This window comes from Emydura macquarii, unplaced genomic scaffold (assembly GCF_026122565.2).
Source record: "Emydura macquarii macquarii isolate MOO-44397 ecotype Brisbane River unplaced genomic scaffold, CSIRO-AGI_Emac_v2 contig_3080, whole genome shotgun sequence".
Lineage (NCBI taxonomy): Eukaryota > Metazoa > Chordata > Testudines > Chelidae > Emydura > Emydura macquarii.
The window spans coordinates 6347569-6370085 of record NW_027133217.1 but is presented as its reverse complement, the minus strand read 5'-3'; the positions used below and the strand labels follow the sequence as shown (position 1 = coordinate 6370085).

Below are 22517 nucleotides of genomic sequence, written 5' to 3'. Positions count from 1 at the left end.
GCCAGGATGCTGCTCCACACCCACTCACCCGCTCAGCTGCCTCCTCCACGTCTGGTAGGGGTCGAAGAGGCATTCATAGAGGTGCAGTGCATAGACGGTTACGGTTTCTAGCTGAGACTTGCTGGGCGTACACTGCTCCCGGGTGTTCTTTAGCTGCAAGGACAGAAAAAAAAAAACAGGTTAATCTGCAGCATTAAAAACCCTTCTCCCCCCACTAAATAATCTTCATTAACATTCAGGCCAGCTGCTGAACAGTGCCTTGAAGATGTGAAGTGCTATTGAAACGCCGTATTATTATTCAGGCTAATTTCACTCATTTGATCATGAGCTCCTTCAGAGGAAGTGGAAGAGCATGTGTGAGAGTCTGCCTCAGCTTCTCTTGAAGGTGACCTCTATTGTTACGACTTGTATTACAGAGCATCTAGAGGCCAGTCTGGGATCGGAGGGAGGGCCTTTGTGTACACATACACACAGAATCTAGCGCGCACACACACACAAACACACACGCGCTGTCTCCACCCTGAAGAGCTCACAATCTGAACATATGATGGGGTACAACAGGTGGAGATTAACAAAAATAGGAGCGGGGGGGACAGCCAAATGACCACGTGTTATACTGAGCAGCAGTTGTGACATGGCCAGTGCCCCCAAAGGATGTTTTAACAACCAAGTTTACCATTTTTGGCTTCTTTACTAGAAAAAGGCAGCCTGAAAAGCAGATTTTTAATTTTTTCTGATTGTTATTTACCTTTGAAATCACCATGGTATCAAGTCTGATCATTCCTGGTTTTCCTGGATGACCTCTGGGAGGCCTTGGGAATGTTTACGGTGGATTTTAACAAGGGCTGAGGGAGTGAAGTCTTTAACAAAGGCTTCCCTTTCCAAAGTGTCAATTAGTCACTGACATTAAATGAATGCTACCAAAAAAGTTCAATGCAGTCTAATTAAAAAATCCCTGCCCCTTGTAACAGCTCAATTTTGATTCCCAACATTTAGGAGATCACCATTCAGCTCTCCTGATAGAGTTTTGCATGCTAGACAGGATCTGGGTGTCTAGTGTTAAACAGGCAGTTTCATTTTCAGGGTGCCTTCATTCATCATAAAACAAAACAAAACAAAAAAAAAACCTGGCATTCATAGAATTTGATTTCTCTTTGTGGGTCACCTGTAACAGGGGTTGGAGAAGGTGGGAGGGCCAACCAGCCATCAGAACTGCTTCTAAATCACAGTAGTCATCCAGAAGTCACGAAAATGCAAGCTCCGGACCGTAACAATTCACCCCAGCACAGAAGTCCCGCTCAAAGGCAGACATTATAGCATTAGTACACTGGTAAACTGGATCTTGTCTGGGCCAGCTGCACTGGCATGAGTCTCACTCACTGACTGCAGGACACGCATGTAGCACAGCAGCATGCAACTCCATGGCTGTTATTTGCAAGATTCAGTGTCCTGGCCCCCGTACGACATGTCAGGGACACAGTTCATCCTTGATGAGACCTTAGAACGGACTCAGTATATTCCAGTTTCATAGATTTTTTTAGGCCAGAAGGGACCATTGATCCTCCAGTCTGACCTCCTGTATAACATAGTTCATGGGAAACAGTTGCGTATTGCTGCCATATTAATATCAATAGCCCATATAGGTATTTAGGGTCGATTTCAACAACAGGTCAACCCCAGAATCATACATTGACATGTTTACAATGTGCAACTTCAACAGCTGCAAGAGGGCTGTCCAGCTGGGCATTTGCCTGGCACAAATACACATACTAGGAAGCTGGGCCTTACCTTGGCTGTACATGCAACCAGCAAGCTAAGCACCTCGTGGATAAAAACTGGGGTCCTGTCGGCTTGGACATTTTCTAAATTCCTGCAGGGGGAGAAAAGAAAGGAAAGGGGAAGGATCAGATTTTTTTTGCAATTGGTTTAGACAAGGAGGAGCAAAGAGGACAGCTGCAAACTGCATACAGTTTGGTTTGCAATAGATTGGCCGGGGGGGGGGTAGGGGGAGGGAGGGGAATCAGCTGGGCTTTGCCTGGTTTTTAAGTGAATTAGTCTATCACCACATTAGTGATTGATTTATCCATGGCGCACCTTGCCTCAGGGCAACTTCTATACAATCATCACAGCGTCTGGGTCGAAAGGAAAAGGAAAAGCGCAAAGCCATCATCCTACCCCTAAGGCTGTCCAGAGGTCACCAAACTCGACCAGATGTGCCTTCCACTAGGATCTCCTCTAGATCTGCGATGAGGAGACACTGGAGGACTGCAGAGGCAAAGCTGGGCTTGCCCCAAATGAGAAGGTGATGGGAGGCAGAACCCATCCCATTTCCACAGCCATGCCCATTGCCTTCTCAGAGAGCCAGTGGCGGATTCCCAGCCAGCTCTCCTCAGCCAAAGGGAAGTCCCTTGATAACTGCCACTGACGGAGGGGGTAAACCAGAGGAAAGGAAAGGACAGCCATGTTTGTCCACCCATATCCCCAGTAATGGGTGGGTCAGACAGGGGGAGATCCATTCTCAGCCATGGGAACTTTCTAATCATGACACAAAACAGCAAGTGCATGGCTTCTCTTCAGGAAATTCACTCAATCCCAAGAGAACATGGCCTAGAAAACAGTGAATTTCCAGGGCTGGGTCATTAGGAGGTTCCCTCTGCCAGGAAGGCTTACCAGCCCCTAGGGAGATTCGGCCGGGTTCGGCCTAGCGTAGAGCAGGTTCTGGCTACATCAACCTAGAATGGGCCATGAAAGTGCCCAAGATTCTCCTCTCCATCACCAATCCCTCAGTCTAACCCAAGCATCAGAGAGAGCCTCGGTGGGGAAAATGACGACATTTGGAATCAGGAAATTACTTTATCTTCTATTTGAAATGCTCCTGGCCTGTCTCCAGAGCCCTGCCGGGGGTGGGGGGCGAAAGGGCCGAGCCCTCAGAAGGAGAGGGAGACTCAATCAGACTTCAAAGACTTCGGGAGCTCTGTTAACAAGGAAAGCGGTTGCCAAGTCTCCCAAATCATCACGTTGAATTTGAGCCCCTGGCACCGCACTCCACCGAGAACTGAGAGTCAATTATCAGCCCTTCCTTATCTCTAGCTCGCAGAGCACAGGCACCAGGAGAGAGGAATGCAGGAAGGGAGAGAAAACAAGGGTTTCCAAAGCCCCATTCCAGGAATGTCTCAAATTAAGTGGGGGAGAGGGGGATGACCTCGGGGGAGGCTGCTGCACTTAACCCTTTAAAACCACTGGAACGGACTCCCCCGCTTTCTGTACAGAGAATAGCAGCAGCATTTGGGGGAGGGGAGGGGACGCGGATGGACTCCACAGAGGAGTGGCCCCAAGTCTTATTACACAGAACAAAGCCGGGGTTCCCAGCTGCAGCCGACCCAGAGGAAGTTCCCAGGAGAGCGGTTGAGGAGCTCAGGGTTTGCAGGGACTGAGTGAGATGAAGAAGAAGAATTGCAGGTACCTAACACAGCTAAGTGGGGGAGAGGGAGACACTAACTGGCTACATACATGTGATAGGCATAAGGAAGGAGGAATCCTTTAGAGAACAATGGCCCTTGTGGTTAAAGCATGGGACTGGGGCTCTGCAAGCTAGAAGTTGGGTCTGCTGGTGCCTGGGTGATGGACACAGCCACACTGCCGATATGCTGCCCACACAGGGCCTGATCGGTTCCTGGAGAGGACACCAAGAAAGCGTGTGCGCACCTAGGGGGATCCCCAGCTGGCTGCTACGACAGATCCTGTTCCTTTCCCCTCGCTTCTGGTCCCTGGCTTCTGACCCTCGGCTCTGGTCCCAGGGCCCAGACTCCAGCTCCACCCACTACACCTCATTGCACATGCCCCAGGCATAACACTCGGGACATCAGACTCCCTGGGCGGACCTTGGGCATGTCACTAAACCTCTGTGCCTCAGTTTCCCCATCTGTAAAATGGGGATCCTGCTTCCTTTCTCCCACCCCCTTGTCTGTTCCATTTATACTGTAAGCTCTTCAGGGCGGGAGTGGTCTCTTAGTAGATTCATACACGGCACCTATCACAATGGGACCGTGATCTCGACTGGGGTTTCTACAAGCTGCCATAATACATAACAGTAATGCGGGTATTGCTATTCATTTAGGGCAGGCCAAGGGGTACAGGTAGGAGCAAACAGAGGAGCAATTCATTAGCACAGAACATTTTCTAATGGAGGGTCGTACTGGGCTGTGGAAGAATGAGATTTGTAAGGCCATGGAAGAGCTGATTTTTTAATCTGTCAATCGTTTAAATTTACTAGGGAGTAGAAATATCTGCAAGGTGCGATTGGGGGGGGGGGGGGGGGAAACCTAGAACATGCTGTATTTTAGGACACGTTTGCACTTTGAACTGGATGAATGGATTCCAGGTCGCAGAGCCATACCCCAGTTAGCTCTGATCGGACTTGCGTGCCAAAAATGGCTGCGTAGCAGAGGTGGGGCGAGGGGCTAGATGCCCCGAATATGTACCCAGCTTCTCAGCTGGGATGGAACTCGGGATGACTAGCCCCTTGCACTGCTGCTTCCATTTCCAGAGACAGGGAAGTGAACATGAAGTGAAAGGGCACTGCTTTGGGAGGTGACTCGTAGATAATCTGATCCGTAATGTTCAGAGCCATTCAGCATCTCCTAAACCCAAGACCCCCACCGCCGACATCTCCTACAAAGCCAGCATGGCACCAGCACATTGGATGGGGAGAAATGAGAAATGCAGTGTCGTTTTTAGCTACCGAAAGCTGATCTGGCGGCTAGAATAGGGAACTGGGAGCCAGGAGACCTGGGTTCTACTCTCAGTTCTGCTGCCAACCTAGCGGGAAGATGAGCTAAAAGCTTCACCCATCCTGATGTTGTCAAAGCTGGTAACCGTTGAAGATGGTCTCACCACAAAATTAGCAACAGACTAAAACTACCAGCATGTGCTCTGAAAGGAGAAGGGGAGGCCAGTACTGTGGGCTACCAACCACAGGCAGGAACCTGGTCTCATCTATGTGGAGCCTGGGTTCAGATTGAGATGAGCCAAAGTACAACCCTCCCGCCCCTACCCTAAAACCACAACGCTGGGGAAAACTCAGCACTGAACTCCAAGGCTCTCTTGCTTCCAAGCCCTTCTGTAGCTAGGTTCCATCGGCCTGAATTATCTAATCTCCCAAGGACAGAGAGCAATGGAAACACAGGCAGTTCGTGGTGGGCGCTCTGGTTTGTGGGGGGAGGACATGGAGAAGAGGAGCAAGACTCGGGTGGCTACTGTCTCACGTCAGTCTCTGGGTAAAGTCCTGTTCATGATGGAATGATCAGCTGAGGGCGGCGGGACGCCTCGATGGGTATTTTATAGCCACGAGCCGGGACACGACGCTGAAATCCTAAGGAAAGGAGGGTGACTTCGAACGTGTCTGCAGGCAGCCGCAACAGAGATGCGTCTGCTTTGAGGGCGGGGAGGGCAGGGGCAGCAGGGATGGGAGATTCTCTTTTATGAGCTTAAAATGCGGATGTTGAAAGGGATGGCGGATGGGTTTCCATGGAAACAGAACCAAGAAACTACAGCCAGCTGCTGTCTTGGATACAGGGGACTCTCAGATCATCGCTGCGGGAGGGAGCTCTGCCACATTGGGCCCCCACAAGGCCTGGCCGGGTGGGGAGGGAGGGTCAAGAAGCAGAGCGCGCCAGGTTTGTGTGGAAGACAGAGAACGTGTTTATTTCATCATCAGACTACGTTTCTCTGCTTCTGTTCACCTAGCGCTGGCTTCCCCTCCAGCCCTGGCGGTGTTGAGATTAGCGAGAGCACCTTCTTCTCTGCCACCGCCACCTCTCCTATTCCCCATCCCTGCTGAAAACGCCACGTGCCCTCAGCTCAGCCTCCCAGCTCCTCCTCCGCCTCTCTGGCCTTGGCACTGACCGTTTGCACATACTCACCGTGCGACCCCGTTCCCTGCCAGTCCTACCCTACGCCATGCTCCGACTCATCACGGTCCTGTGGGCAGTTTTCCCTGCTGGTGAGCTGAGATCAGGAACCCTCACTGGGTCCTCAGCATCACTAAGGCAGGGGCCAGGCTGACCTGTACTCCATTTCATTTTCCCCGCTACTGATAACCAAACGGGAGGTTGGTTTTGTGGCCAAAACACAGCCCTGGATGCCAGGAGCTCTGGGTTCTGTTCCCAGCTCTACCACTGCTTCGCAGTCTGACCCCTGCACCGACGGCTTCTCTATGCATCAGATGTCAAAAAACCAGGATAACCACTTACTGCACAGGTTGGTGGGGCAGGTACGTAAAAAATCCCGAGGCCCAGCCCTGCATTCTTGCCTCTGGAGGGCTTGGGAAGCAGAATCCAGCCCTCTGAGGCAGTCAGCTGGAAGGCATTAAATTATTACAAAAAGACTCCCAACAAAGCAAAGATTCAACTCTCCAGCCTACCTGCAGATGATGATGAAGAACTTGACGTGGAGGAGCGCCTGGCCAAGGCCCGCCTCGGCCGCTTCCTCACGGGAAATCTGGGCAACGCAGTGCGCCAGCTGTTGGCTCAGCACGTGCAGGACGTCGCGTGGGAGCAGCGGGATCTCGGAGACTAAATCTTCTGGCCTGGGGGAAGAGAACAATTTGTTTGTATAAGAGCTAGCATCCCCCAGCCTCCCGCGCACACCCAGCAAAGGCATTCTGGGGGAGGGTGATGCAGCCAACGTGTTGTCACCGCTTGTGATTTTAGTGCGAGTCTCACACCATTTGGTGTTTTTCTTAAAGCCCCAGCTCTCTGAGTCATGGGATTGCAGGCGACTGTTCGCTTTAAAAAGTATAGTTTCTAGCCCTCGTGTTGGCAGAGAAAAAGCTTGAAAATGTGACCCCCCTCCAACAGCTCCCACTAATAAAGAGAACTGGAAAATAAATCATCAGTGCTGGATTGCAAGTTTCATAGACTCTTGGGGAGTCATTTCTGTCCTTCATTCTCCTCCTCCCCGATCCTTCCCCACACCTATCTATAAAGTGGGAGAATAATCCCGAGCCACCGCTGTAGCAACATTGAGAAGGGGAAGGAGGGCGAGACGGACGGCTGAGGACGTGTGGAAGCAGGGAGGCGGAGTCGAGAGCGATGCTGAATCCGGAATGCAAAGGCAGCGAGCCAGGCCGCACTGAGAGTGACCTATCGGTGCAGGGACGTGGGTGCCCTCAGGAGACGGCACCTGGTCTGGGTGCAAGGGAGGCCTAGAGCAGGGAGAGGGTGCAGGGAGTCAGTCCCGCCCCATGGCACCCACGCAGGCTGCAGGGTTTGGCTGGCTACATGTACAATGTGCGAGGCAGGGCTCTAGACAATGCTAAGCTCCTAGGGGTGGCTCAGTGGGGTGCCAAGGGGGGGCGCCAGCAGGACAGAGGCAGTAAGTCTGTCAGCAAGTCACTCGGCCTACAAGGGGCATGCCCAGTGCCAGCCTCCACAGGCCTAGGCCCAATCCAAAGCCTAGTGAAATCAATGGAAGCCTTTCAATTAGCTTCCCTGGACTGCGCTGGCCTCCAGTGACCCCTCACTGCCGTGGGGCTGTGCATGCCTCTCTGCCCTATCTCCCCCACAGCACAGAGCCCACACAACGTAACCGTGGCAACGCATCCAGCTCTCCCTGGGCCCAAGCTGGCCTGCTGCAGAGATCTTCCCCGTCCACGGCCCGCAGCGGCAGAGCCCAGGGGATCGCAAACATCCTGGCCAGGGCCGAAGGGGCAGCCAGACTCAGCCGTCCCGGGGGCTCTTTGGATGCCAGCGCCTCCCTTCACGGGTTCGCAAGGGAGGGAGGGAGGAGACACGTACAGGATCCTTCCGTGATGCGAGCAGCAGCCCTTCCGCCACGGCAACGATCCATACGAGGACCACGCCGACGGAGGAACCATCCGGTGGAGCCCCCCACTCTGGCCAGCCGGCCTGGGCCGTTGTGCTACCGCCACCGTTCATCCTCCCCACCACCACGCACGCCAGCAGTCCTGCCAAGGTTACTGGTGCGTGCCGGAGCGCGCCCCTCGTCACACGGCGGCACTGCTGGGCAGTCACAAAAGGACTGCAACGGCTTTGAGCGTAGCAACCCCGGAGGCACACTGGCTCAATTACAGACTTCCGGCTTAACTCCAGCAACCAGGGTCCTGCTCAGTGGGGTAAATCCATCCTCCCGATGCAAGGCACAGCGTGCGCCTTGTCTCTGGAATTGGCCTCCTTGCGGGAGATTTTTGCCCCAGGCTCTGTTGCGCTTTAAAATTACGCTTCTGGCCTTCATAGCTAGGAAATAACCTAGAAAATGTGACACCCCCCTTGTGAAGTGATTGGGTACTGCCTGCCTGAATCTGCAGAGAGTCTGAACCAAGAGCTCGGACAGGTGTGAACTGGCCCCATTCATCTTCGTCAGGGCTCCGTGGACACCTGTGATTCTGCAGTGCCAGGAAGTTTGGCATTTCTCCCTCAGCCCAGCAGGAAGACAGAATTTGCCATCTTGCTGCAGCCACGTTTTATTTTATCTCCCGCCTGCAACCATCTCCCTCTCTGCAGCTTCCCCCCAAGAGGGGGAATCGGGGCATTACAATGAACAGTTCCAGCACCGTTCCATGGGGCCAGGCAGCAGGGCTCAGGGTGCTAGATGTAGAAGCCAGGAGTAGGAGGAGCATAGACTGGAGCGCTGAGCTGCATGGAAAAGAGCGCAGGAACCAACAGCATCTCGGCCAGGTTGGAGCAATGAAAACGAGCTTGGCACAGTCCAATTTCAGCTTGAGAATGACCCTGGGGGATGATGGAAATAGAGGAAGAGCATACAGGGGTGCCCACGCCCAGCTTAGGTGAAAAGCCTCAGTCAGCGAGCCTGGACTGCGACCCCCTTGAGAGCAGTGCAGCTGGCATTTCTTCTTGTGTTTTGTGGAGAACAGGCCAATCATCAGGGTAAGCCAACTGCAAAGACAGACCACAGGACCCTGGGCTTCAGGGACCACTCGTGATTCAGGGGGAAATTGAGGTGATCTGCCAGGTGATTCTGCATCCCTGGTAAGTGGTGGGCCACAGGCGTAATGTCTTCCCTGATGCAAGACTGCCAGGGCCTGATCACCTCCTCACATAGCATGTTGGGAGTGTGCTCCTCCCTGTCAGTTCCCCAAACACATCATGGCAGTATGGTCGGTAAGTATGGAACCACTGAGTCCCTGATGTGATCTCGAAGGGCCTGACAGCCCCTGTTGCTGGCCCAAACCTCTAGAGCACAGATATTCCACAAGCCTTGAACTTTCAACAAGCCCAGATGTGCTCCCTAATCTATCAAGGAGGCATTAGTGAATACAGACCTGATCGGTGGGAACCGAGCAAAGGGAACGCCTTGGCACACATTGCCTTGAACTGTCCCCCCATCGTAAAATGTCCAGGGTCAATGGAAGGAGTCAGACCACACTGTACAAGGGATGACTGTTGGGATGACAGACCGACTTCAGCCACGTTTGTAGAGGACGAAGGCACAATCTATCAAGTTGGGTCACTTGTATGGATGCAGCAATATGGCCTAGCAGCCTCCGGAGTCCCCGGGCTGTGGTTGAGGGGTGAGACTGCAGCTCCAGACATAGGTGGCAAATTACCTTGAATGAGTCAGTTGGCAGAAATGCTCTTGAAAGTCTAGCAAGGCCCCAATGAACTCGATTCTTTGAGTTGGGACCAATGTTGATTTTAAGAACACAGGAATGGCCATACTGGCTCAGATTAGTGGTCCTTCTAGCCCAGTATCCTGTCTTCCAACCGTGATCAGTGTCAGATTCTTCTGAGGGAATTAATAGAACAGAGCCATTTATTGTGTGATCATCCCCTCTCATCCAGTCCCAGCTTCTGGCACTTGGAGACTTAGGGACAGTCGGACCATCTTGCCTATCAGCCATTGATAGACCAATCCTCCATGATCTTATCTAATTCTTTTTTGAACCCAGTTATATTTTTTGGCCTTTCCAACATCCCCTGGCAATGAGTTCCAAAGGTTGACTGTGTGTTGTGTGAAGTACTGTCTTAGTTTTAAACTGAACTATTAATTTCATTGGGTGATCCCTGTTCTCGTGTTATGTGAAGGAGTAGAAAACACTTCCCTATTCACTTTCTTCACACCATTCATGGTTTTATAGACCTCTATCCTATCCCCCATTAGTTGTCTCTTTTCCAACTAAAACAGTCCCAGTCTTTAATCTCTCCTCATATGAAAGCTGTTCCATACCCTTAATAATTTTTTATGCCGTTCTCTGTACCTTTTCCAATTCTAGTATCTCTTTTCTTGAGATGGGGTAACCAGAACGGCAAGCAATATTCAAGGTGTGGGCATACCATGGTTGCATTATGATATTTTCTGTCTTATTATCTATCCCTTTCCTAAGGGTTCCTAACATTGTTAGCTTTTTTGACTGCTGCTGCACATTGAGTGGATGTGTTCAGAAAACTAATCACAGTGACTCCAAGATCTCTTCTAGAGTGGTAACAGCTAATTTTAACTCCCATCATTTTGTATGTATAGTTGGGATTTGTTTTCCAATGTGCATTTATCAACACAGAATTGCTTCTGCCATTTGCTTGTGCAGTTATCCAGGTTTGTAAGATCCCTTTGTAACTTTTCGCAGCCTGTTTTGGATTTAACTATCTTGAGTAATTTTGTATCATCTGCAAGCTTTCCCATCTCACTGTTTATTCCTTTTTCCAGACCATTTATGAACATGTTCAACAGCACTGATCCCAGCATAGATCCATAAGGTGTATGTATAGTTTGAGCCCCTATTATGGTATTTTTAAATAAGTGTCTATGCAGTTTGTAGGCATTTCACTCTTGTGACTGTTCCTTCTAATTTCCATTTAACTAGCCTCTCATTTTCGTATAGTTCCCCTTTTTGAAGTTAAATGCTACTGTGGCGGGTTTCTTTGGTATTCCTCTCCCCTCCCCCCCCGCACAAAGTTGTTAAATTTAATTACATTATGGTCGCTATTACCGAGCAGTTCAGCTATATTCGCCTCTTGTACCAGATCATGTGCATCACTTAGGTCTAAATCAAGAATTGCCTCTCCCCCTGTGGGTTCCAGGACTAGCTGCTCCAAGAAGCAGTCATTTAAAGGTGTCAAGAAACTTTATCTCTGCATCCTGTCCTGAAGTGACATGCTCCCAGTCAATATGGGGATAGGTAATAATGGCAGATTTCATTGGCATTGGTTTTTGTAACCTTCGTAGTCTCCCGTGCATTGCACAATCATCGTTATCATGCTTGTCGGGTGGTCAGTAGTATTTTCCTACTGCTACACTCTTATTATTCAAGCTTTCTGATGTTTAGGATCCCAGGATTTAGGATGAGACCTAGACGGTCGAGTAAGCTTAGCGTGAACTGAACATGAGAAGACTTCTCTGGACTGGTTACTGAGGCTCAAGATATGACTTGCCCTCTTCCTGAGGTATGCTGTCACGACAGTCATGCACTTGGTAAAAACCCAGGCAGTGGAAGACCGATCAAAAGGGAGCACATTGTACAAGATCACGCTGGTCCACCACAACAAACCAGAGAAACCTCCTGTGGTTTGGGAGAATTGCTCCATGGAAATACGCATCCTGAAGGTAAAGAGCAGAAAGACAGTCATGATTTAATGTGGAGAGGATCGTTGCTAGGGTGACCATCTGGAATCTCAGATTGATGGATTTGTTGAGGGTGCAGAGGTCGAGGCTAGAGGGTTGGACTAGATGACCTCCTGAGGTCCCTTCCAATCCTATTCTTCTATGACAGGTCTCATCCCTCTTTCAGGCTGGGGAGCCAGGAAATCCCTGTCCCCGGTGCCGCAGAGGAACTTCCTCTACAGACCCCCTCAGCCGTTAGAGGCTCAACTTGCTTGGGGAGCAATGCCTTGTGAGAGCGGTCCCTGAAGAGATCCCAGATAGAGTAGGGAGCCGAGGAGGAAGGATGGAGAGGAACTGTCTGGCAGAACTGGATCTGACTGTGCTTAGGACCCAGCTGTCTGTAGTAACTGAGTCCCAAATGCTGTAAAAAACAAGCCAGTCTGTCCCTGAACAGGGGGGATGGGGATGGAGATGGAAGGGTTACCACTGGATGGCTGCCCTGGACACAAGTCAAAATGGGTGCTTGCAGGATGCCGGAAAGACAAGCTGGCTGACTAAATCCAGAACCAGAGGACCTTGGCCTCTGGGATCTATCACTTCCTGAGACGGCCCAGGTGTCAGAGGAAAAAAGGACTTCCTGAAGAAACAAAGCAAAGGTCATTCTGGGATGGCTTAGCAGGTGTCGTCGTAAGCAAGACATGAGAAGTAATTCTTCCACTGTACTCGGCGCTGATTAAGCCTCAGCAGGAGTAGTGTGTCCAGTTCTGGGTGCCACATTTCAGGAAAGATGTGGCCAAAATGGAGAAAGTCCAGAGAAGAGCAACGAAAACAAGTAAGGTCTAGAAAACATGACCTAGGAGGGAAGATTGAGAAAACTGGGTTTGTTTAGTCTGGAGAAGAGAAGACTGAGAGGGGACATGATAACTGTTTTCAAGGACATAAAAGGTTGTTACAAAGAGGAGGAAGAAAAATTGTTCTCCTTAAGCTCTGAGGATAGAACACGAAACAATGGGCTTAAACTGCAGCAAGGGCAGTTTAGCTTGGACATTAGGAAAAGCTTTCTGTCCGGATAGTTAAGCACTGGAATAAATTGCCGAGGGAGGCTGGAGAATCTCCATCGTTGGAGATTTTTAAGAGCATGTTAGACAAGCAGTACTGCTGACTACTATAGTGGCATCTTTGTTAACAGGAATATAAACTGAATGCAAAGTAGCTAAAAGTGCAGGGTGTTAGTCTTTTCTGAAAACAAAACCCAGCCATCAAAACGGTCAGTTCTCAACACGCTGCTGCACATCGGGCGTAGTGCTCCAATTCTGCAACCATGAGGCCCTGCTCATGGTCACAGCTGGTGCCATAATTCTGGCCGAGGCATCCGCCACATCCAGGGCTGACTATAATGAAATCTTGGCTACCATACAGCCTTCTGCAATGAATGCCTTCAACTCTTCCCTGGAGGCTTCTGGCAACATGCCTGCACACTTACACACGGCTTCCCAGTTAACCAAGTTGTATTTAGAGAGCAACACCGGCTGGTTTGCGACGACCCTCTGCAGGGAAGAGGAGGCATAAATATTTCTCCCCACGAAGTCCATCCCTTTGGACTCTATAACTAAGTGTAGATTTATACCTTCCCTGTTGTGGCCTGTTATTTGCTGCAGTTACAAGAGTTAGGGGCCAGATGGGAGTAGAAACCCCCCCAAATCCTGCAGGGGGACAAAGTACCATTTCTCCAAACGCTTCGCTGTGGGAAGCGCGAAGCTGGAGTATTCCAGGGGTCCTCGGTAGGCTACAAGACAGCCTGGTCTATTGGGAGGACTACTCATTGGAGCGGATGGTTGGATGCTGCTTACGCATGTTATCTTGTAGAAATTCAGCCTGGGTGCCAAAGATAGCGGCCCTACACCTATGGAGGTCCTGATGTACCTTAAAGTCCTCAGGCATCGATGGAGGAGGAGGAGGAGGCGGCGGCGGCGCCAGTGCCGAAGAGGAAGAAGGAATCGGCACCGAGCAAGAGACACTCCCAGCTGGCATGGAGGTGCTGGCACAGAGGCCAAGGACAGCCCCGATCTGGACGACAGGAACTGCTGCTAGGACATCAGTCAATGGGCCCAACCTCAAGTCCACAATGGGTGGTGTGAGCTGTGGCACCAATGAACCCAGCAACTCTGCGACATGGCCAGAAGATGTCAAGGGCACAAGGGAGGACCAAGTGGTAGAAGCTATGACACTGGAAAACTCCTCAACGAGTGGAGAGTCAGACTGAGAAGCAAAGCAGGTCTGAAGTCTGTCTTTATGACAATGGCATGTCAGGCGTCAGTCTTGGTGCCAGCGTCATCAGCACTGGACTCAACAGACGCCATGGGGCTGGAACCAGAGTCGACGGCATAGGCTCTCGCTGATCCGGGCGTGACTGGGGAGCGGCTGGGCAGACCTGCTCCATCCCATGTGCCGGAAGAAGTATGGCGCCAGTTAGCACTCCTCATAGATGAGGAAAAGTCTCCATGAGCCTTGGAGCGGTCCCTATTAGACTTATGGGACCTCTTCCTCACCACATTAGAGGAGGAAGAAAAACTCCTCTTCCTCTTAGGGAAATAGCAGGGTCCACACCCAGAGTGACATCACTTGCCAGTTCTGACGGCGACTGCTACTCAGACGAGGGCCTTGATGCTGAAGTAGGCCTTGAGGCCTGCTGCAGCCATAGGTCTCTGGCCACCCAAGGCTCCTCTTTTGGCGTGACTAGCACCGCTCCTTCCTAGAATCAGAGTTGGAAGGGACCTCAGGAGGTATCTAGTCCAACCCCCTGCTCAAAGCAGGACCAACCCCAATTAAATCATCCCAGCCAGGGCTTTGTCAAGCCGCAGCTTAAAAACTTCTAAGGATGGAGATTCCACCACCTCCCTAGGTAACCCATTCCAGTGCTTCACCACCCTTCTAGGGAAAAACTTTTTCCTAATGTCCAACCTAGACCTCCCCCACTGCAACTTGAGACCATTGCTCCTGGTTCTGTCATCTGCTACCACTGAGAACAGCCTAGGTCCATCCTCCCTGGAACCCCCCTTCAGGTAGTTAAAGACTGCTATCAAATCCCCCCTCACTCTTCTCTTCTGCAGACTCCTTGACATGTCCTTCACCGAGACGCAAGCACCTTGTGAGGAAACTCTTCCTGCTAGAGAACCCTGAGTTCCCCACCCCACACCAAGTCAGACGATGCTCGAACCATAGTGAGAACCAACTGCTCTAAACACACTTAACTAACCCTAGAAGGCACTACTATTAACTAGAGGAAAAAACAAAACAAAAAACCTCAGCAAACAGAGTGAAAACAGGATGTGAAAACCCCACACCGAGTGCTGACTCTAGCCGTGGGTGGTGAGATGAAACGGAGGGAGGTTGAGGTGGTAGCACCCTTATATAGTGAGGGGAGGAGCTAGGTCCAGAGGGCATGAGCAGGCCCCTACGGGTACTGCTAGGCAAAGCTCTCCAGCTCTGGAGCACGGGGCGCACACACACCTACATGGAACACACGGCCGCACCTGCTTGAAGAACTCAGCGTTGCTACAGAATTCAGGGTTGTCGCTGTGAAATTGTCTGCCCTGCCGTGCACCGGAGCAGGGCCGGCAGTGAGCAGAGCAGAGCCTGTGCTCCAAGAGGGGAAATGGGGGAGGAGAGGGGGGAAAAAACCAACGTGTGCAAGGGAACAGGAAGAGAAGTACACAGATGAACAGCGTCCTGGGAAACTTTGGGACGGCACGCATGCTTCTGCAATGCCCCCTGGCTCGCTCTCGATGGTACAGTGCAAGCTGCATGCCTGTGCAGCGGGGCAGTAACAAACACCTTTCATGATCACAATGGAGATTTCCGAATGAGCATCACTGACTTGACAGGCTTCATGTGTCATGCAGATAAGAATTCATAGAATCATAGAAGATGAGGGTTGGAAGGGACCTCAGGAGGTATCTAGTCCCACCCCCTGCTCAAAGCAGGACTAACTCCAATTAGACTTTGCCCAGAAGCCTTTTCTTTTTATCCTGGCATAAATCTAAACATGGCTGGTACGTCCCTCTCATCAGAGACGTACTGAAGATAGGACATGAGGGGTGTCATTGCGGAAACCCCTGCAATCGTCAGACCGAGATAGGCACAGGCTTGAAGCAGCTTCCCTTGGCAGGGGACGATAAACTGCTTAATCTAGGAACTCAATGAGGTGCCACTCACAGCTCCAACTCCCCCCCCCCCACCCCTTTTCCAAAAACAGACTCAGGATCCAACGGGTTAAGTGTGAAGCCCAGTCCCGGAGAGCAAAGGGATTTCTCTGCATCTGAGCTCAGAGGGAGATCATTAAGAGCAACACACATTCTTCCCAGCCACACCACTCTGAGATTAAGTACGCTGCCAGCAGTATTTGAACAGCCCAATGATTTGGGACGCAGCCTGGAACTCTGAAGAACTGCCTTCCTAGTGTGAAACTGATTCAAGAGCGTAAGGCATTCGGGTGCTGAGGAAATAGGGGCCTTGTTTCCTAGATATATACAGCCCTAAGTATGCTCTAAGCCCTGGGGCTCACTTCCGGTTTATATCTTATGTTGCAAAACTCATGCTTCAGGGTTTCAGTCAGCCACTGGCAGGGGTCAGGAAGGGACTCCCCCCACTGTATTCTGGGGTTTTTTTTTGTTTTTTTTTAAATCTCCTTCCTCTGAAGCATCAGAGATTGTCACAGTTAGAGATGAGATACTGGATGCGGAGGGCCAGGGCTCTGAAGTGGCACAGAGCATTTTCTTTCTCAGGTGCTAAGCTGGATGGTTGTAGCTCAGAGTCTCACCGATCGTCGTATGTGGGGTTAGCAAGGATCCCCCCAGGTTAGATTGGCAGTCACCTTGGGGTTTTTTTTCACCTTCCTCTGCAGTGTGTGGGTGCAGGTCACTTGCCAGGATTCTCTGGGTGTCTCTCAAACATTTCCTTCCCATTGCAGGGGCTTCAGGCACTGATGCATCTCGCTCCCCGCCCTTCTCTGCTTATGGCACATCATAGCCTCATCTTCTGTGGGCTGAGAGCGTTTAGTCTAATTTCAGTTGTTGGGTTTAATGGGTGGGTGCCGGTGGCCTGTGGTAGACAGGAAATCAGACTAGATCTGGGGGGGCCTTCTGGCCTTGAACTTTATGACAAAGTTTTTTCTTCTGTTCTTCCCCACCATAGCTGGACACAGGGTTTGCCTGGCAGTTCGCACAAGGAAACGGAACTGGAAGGCATGCCAGTGTAAAGAGGTGGAAATTTAATCTCAATGGAGAGCTCCTTGCAGTCACCAACTCCTCATGCACTGCGCAGCTCTCTGCCCCCCTGCCCCACCCCCGCAAGAGAGGAGGTAAGCCGCCAGGAAATTGCACTGTAGGTTGGAAGACAAGGACAGCTTGCAACGTTCCACCCGCTCGCTGCAATGGAACAAAGGGATGTGGAAATCAACCCTGTGCCTGTGCTAACCGCAAGCAGAGGGAGACGGAGGAGCAGCCCAGGCACGATCTGAAACCTGAAAGCAAAAGTTTCCACAAATGACTGCTTGCAGTGCAGCTATCCAAGGCCAAAATACTGACTCTCACCCAAGACAGGAACCTGGGAGTCCAATTGTGGTGACCTGCATGAATCTGCACTGACGCTAGTTGGGGCAAGAGTTAGCCTGGTATCAATCCACATGCTTCAGGGCACAAAACTGATCACCAGATTGCGTCAGGAAGGACTCAGCCTTATAAAAACAGCATTGCTCAATCAGCCAGGTGCATTAGGGGCTTCGTCCTCGCTCAACTTATTGATTTCAATAGGGACTCGGCCCCTTTCCAGATCAGGTTCTATACTGTAGGGTGGTGGCATAGGACTCCCTGAGCCTCAGCTATCGGCCAAAATTTGAGCGAGGGGGGGTGGGAACTTGAGAAGAGTTTCATCCGAAAGACAACCCTCGATGAGCATGGAGATTGGTTTTACTGCTAGAAAGATGGCCAGATTCTTTCCAAGGGGGGCGGGGGGAGGGACATAATCCTAAGGGATGCTACTGTCAGATGGCCCAAGGGGCAGAACCGCTCTCCGGCCTGCCAGAGGTTTATTCCAGATCCCTTCATGCGCAATTTTGGATCTCAACGCCCGGGGTAGTCCCAGCCCACCTCATGTCCCTGCCACAACTGGCCAGCGGAATGAGGAAGTTGGAGAGTCAGGATTTTAACCTTCTACAGCACGTATGTTAAAACCCACCCAGAGGCACCAAGGCAGGAGAGCGTGAGAACTTCAGATGCTCCCCTCAGCTCAAGTGCCAGAAGTGCACCCAGAGCAGCCAATGCAGGAGGCGAGGTATCCAGGAACCCGCCACTCCACGAGTCAGGAGACCAAGGCCCCAGGATCCTTCAGTCTCAGAAATATTCTCCTTGAGCCAACAGAAGCAGGAGCTGAATCGAAGACTCTGGTTTAGTTGGTGGCTGGGGAGAGAGCTCAGGGAAAGCCCAACCCAGGGCAGGGAGTGCTAGTGGCCTGAACAACGAGCTCGGCTGCTTAACGACGCAGGAGACCAGCAGAGCCGCCTCCTCACCATTACAAAGCATGGCCCGCTCGAAATCCACTCCCGCCTTCCGTTACACAACGAAGTCAGCCCGACGAGATTACAGGGTTCAATGAACGCATTGTGAAACACTTCACCGTGCACAACTACAGGCGTGTTCTGCTTGTGAGTAATTCTGCCTGATGAGCATCCGCAAACGGCATGAAGTGTGGACTAGCTGATCGTTGACAGGGCCACGCTGGCACCCAGTGCAATTACAGCAATTAGGGGATGTGGTAAATAGAACCAATATTTGGAGCCTGGCTTTCCTTCGGCTGTGAGCTATCAAGATTGGGCGCCATTTCCCCAGCGCAGAGCTCCTGGATCATCACGTAGGAAGTATTACGTGATTAGTCATATCTATAGACATGGGAAAAGCGAGAACAGGGCCCCAAGACTGGACTAGCAGGGGGGCTGTGGGTTAGGACCGAGTTGCATTGGCAGAGCAGTGTCTTTGTAAGCAATGGAGCACGGAGGTGCCAAAGGGAAAGAACAGATTCAACAGCTAGCAGTAGCCGGCATCAGGCTTAGACACGAGTCCTGCAATGGAAAGTCAGTCGCAAGATTTACGTCCCTGCCTTTTCTGAGGAACGTGAGCAACGGAGAAACAGGGACTTCCCAGGGAACTGTTGTAAGAGCAAATTCCTTGCGCTTTCAGCCAGCTGTGCTCATTCGGTCCATTACCCAGCACAGAAGCAGCTCAGTAACTGGCTGCTGCCTCTGGAGAAACTCTGCATTTGTAGGTGGTTTTCTAGAGCCCAGAAGCCACAAGCGAGGGGCACCATCCCCTGTAGATAGTGGGCTCTGCAGGATACAATCATGCATGTCCTACAAAAAGATCTTCTCCAGATTTAGCAATTAAGTCTCACACACCTGCATGTCCCATCTAGAGAGAAGGCTTCTTCTGCCTGGGATGGATGGTGGCACACAATGGGAGGAGACCTTGGGACTTCCACTAGGGCTTCCAGGGAGTAGCAGCTAGTGGCGGAGCAGGAGACGAGCCCCGTGTTATTAGATCCGTTATTACTGCAAGCTCCTTGACAGTCAGGGACCTTACAGGTTACACACCGAGCACAATTATGCCCCACACGTACATCGTTAATATCCGGGACCACGAAGCAAGATCCAGGAAGCTTTTCCTCCTGGAGAAGTCTGAGGCCTGCACCCTCAGACAGATGAGGGCGAGAAGCCGTCTCCATCCTCCTCTGCAGACAGGTCAGGGGAGACAGGGATAGCTCTTGGGATTGGATAACTAGCTATAGTGCCAGGTGCTGGACCTGCACCTGCCCTGAGCAGGTAGCTTCTGAATGTCACCGCTGTCTGGTTTCATCTGAGCAGCAACAGGTATAGGGGTCTCCGGGTAGGCCCTGGAAGGAGACCATCCACTTCACAACAACTCCAAGTGGCATGAATTGGTCCTGTTCCTGGCAGATGCAAGGAAGCAGCTAAAATCTGAATGGGCCCTGGAAACCGGACCCTCCTCTCAGCCTGGTGGTGGTTAGTCTAGGACACATCAGAGAGGGCAGCGTGGGGGAATCTCATGTTGCCATGGCTTGTGCTATTCCTCTTCATAGAGTTTTGTTTGTTTTATATTAAGGGCTGGAAGGGACCATTATGATCCTCTCATTTGACCTCCAGTGTAACAGGCGAGAGAATTTCAGCCAGCACTTCCTGCACCAAGCCCCTATCTTCTTTAAATAGTCTCTAGCTGAACCAGATGTCCGGTGATGGAGAAACCACCGTGTAAGCTGTTCAGTCAGTTACCCTCACTGCTAAGAACTGCCTGACTTGTCTCTAGGCTGAATTTGTCTACCTTCACCTCTCAGCCACTAGATCTCATTATCTGTGCGTGTACAAAGGAGTCTCCACAGATGTTATTGTTCTGACTATTTATCCAGCACTCAATTCACGCTGGTTTAAAGAAAAAATATTAGATAGTTATCTGCTCGGGCAAACCCCTCAGGCAGATAAACAAGCAAAATCCACTGAATGCTCCACTTCCTGGGAGACTGTTCTATTCTAGTCTGGTTCTTTAACTGCCCATCCGTGACCCTCTCACCTTCGAGTGCTTGCACTAGAGTGACCACAATGCAAACTGGTGCTGAATCCTGGTCACGGGCCACCTGAGGCACCTTGGGCACACGCTAAGACCCGGAGTCCAGGGAGGGGGAAGGGAGAGAGACTCACCTTCTCGGGTCCATAGACTGCACCGTGATGATCTTTTCAAAGTTCATGACAAACGCCTCCAGCCACTGCTGCAGATAGGTCAGGTCTTTCTAAAAGACAAAGCAAGGGCGTGGTGAGAAGTCAGGAGTACATATAACCATACCAACGCCCCCCTTCACACGCAATGCTGATCGCAGAGAAGAAGGGCCCGAATTAGAAGCTTCTAGTCTGAATGCCCTCAAACTTCGGGGGGACGTTAGAAACGGCGGCAATTCCAGAGTCAAGCTGCCCCACCTTGAGCAATCAATGAGACAGCGCAGGGTGAGTAGCACTGCAGGATCCATGGTAAGGTCTATGTATTCCATGTGGATGAGGGTCCCGTGATCAGGGCCAAACGACTGGCCAGACTTCGGGCTGTGAAGGCATTTCCTCCCCAGTTAGATTGGCAGAGACCCTAGGGATTTCTTTGCCCTTCTAGCCAGTGAGCAGCGCCCCATGTGTTTGGGCAGATCTCACCCCATCAGGTCCCCAAGGACTGAAATGCTTTGGTCTAAACTGGAGCCTTCATGCTCGACAAAGGGGTATCTGGGTGAAATGTAGTGGCCGTAAGCCCTACGAAACAGAGAGAACACCGTACGCTCCCCAGCCCCGAAAATGACAGCCAGCTATTCAAGGGTATTAAGACGACGATGTAAGTGCTAGAGCTCCCAGCTGGGAGCATATCAGAAGCTGCGCCCCCCATGTCCTCCCCCAAAAGAGAGGGGGAGATGTAGGGCCTTGGAATCCACTCTCAGCAAGGTTGGCTCAGCCCTGCATCATTTGGAGATGCACATTGAGCTCCCCGCGCTTTACCAGGCATCTCACAGATCTGACCTTAACGGGCCCTGTTTGCTCTACAGAGAACAGCCCAGAGAGGAGTTCTGCTCCAGTAACCCTGGCTAAACTTCCCCTCTCCTCCTCAGTGTGGTGTTACACACAGAGGTTGGTAGCAGTCCTCCACCCCAGAGAGAGCTGCATCTCAGCAGCGCGGCATGCCTACAGTTTGAAGGCTGTCAGGATAGATTTCAAAACAGATGCCGTGCAAGTTGTGCAATACACACACACACACACACACACACACACACACTTCTAACACAGCCTTTTGCCGTTAGCAGCCCCCAAACGAGATGGTAGCACTATCCCTTTTGTAACCCTTGCCGTTTTAGCAGCACAGACAGCGTGTGGGTGAAGCAGGCTCAGTCCTATACTCCTTCTCCTGCACCCTGGGCTGATCTGATTCAGATGTCAGGCTCTTAGGGGCAAGGACAACATATAATCTATGCGCCGTAAAGCACCATGTACATTCACAGCACGGTACTGTATAAATGTTTATTAAACTCACTCCAACTCAACACAAAAGCAGTAACAGAGCACCTAACTCAGGTGCCAACGTACGCGGATATGATCTTAAAATCCCCAAAGGATGTTCCCACTCATGCTCCCTGCTCGAGGGTGGGGAAACACTGCTAGACATCCATGCGAGACCCCCAAGTGACAGCCAGTACAGATGGCTGGCCAGATTCTGCTGCCGGGAACTGAGTATTACAAACCCTGCCGGAGACCAGCCATCCATCCAAAGGGGAGAGCTGAGACCACAATCCAGGGAAGTCAGAGAGGCTTTGTGCCTTCGCCTCGGTGACTTTCTCCCAGTGAATGCCAGGAACCAAAGAGAGAGCGAACGGGTGGGTGAGGTAATCTCTTTATTTGGACCAACTTCTGTTGGTGAGAGAGACACAGAGCTCTCCCTCAAGTCTGGGAAACAGCGTCACAGCTAAATGCAAGACTCAACAGATAGCACATATTCTGAGGGAACATTCAAGGTGACTGCACCTTTCGAATGTGTTCAGTCTTGCATTTAGCTATGACACCGAGTAAGGTCAAAAGCTTGTCTCTCTCACCAACAGGAGTTGGTCCAACAAAAGAGATTAGCTGCCCCACCTCACCTCTCATGCAGTTAAGACATTTTGGGTTCTTTTGCTTTGCCTGCTGATTTCTGAGCCTTTAGGTGGTACTGTCGAACTTTGCACTGCAACCGCGAGGGCGAGAAACTTTTCATGGAAGCGGAGGTCGCTGTGTCATAACAGGACTCCAGGAGCTGGTGCTTTACACAAAGCCACAAATAGAATGGCGCTCTGGTGGGTGTAACTGCCCACTTTGCCAA

General features: G+C 51.3%; 1 protein-coding gene across 1 annotated transcript in view; it reads right to left on the bottom strand.

Moving 5' to 3' along the window:
* The window catches only part of NBEAL2 (neurobeachin like 2), a 162587-nt gene that overhangs the window by 78813 nt on the left and 61257 nt on the right, over nucleotides 1-22517 (bottom strand). Inside the window, 4 exon segments of the mRNA XM_067530498.1 lie at nucleotides 29-153; nucleotides 1789-1870; nucleotides 6422-6586; nucleotides 20339-20427. Of these exon segments, the coding sequence (XP_067386599.1) occupies nucleotides 29-153; nucleotides 1789-1870; nucleotides 6422-6586; nucleotides 20339-20427 (461 nt within the window).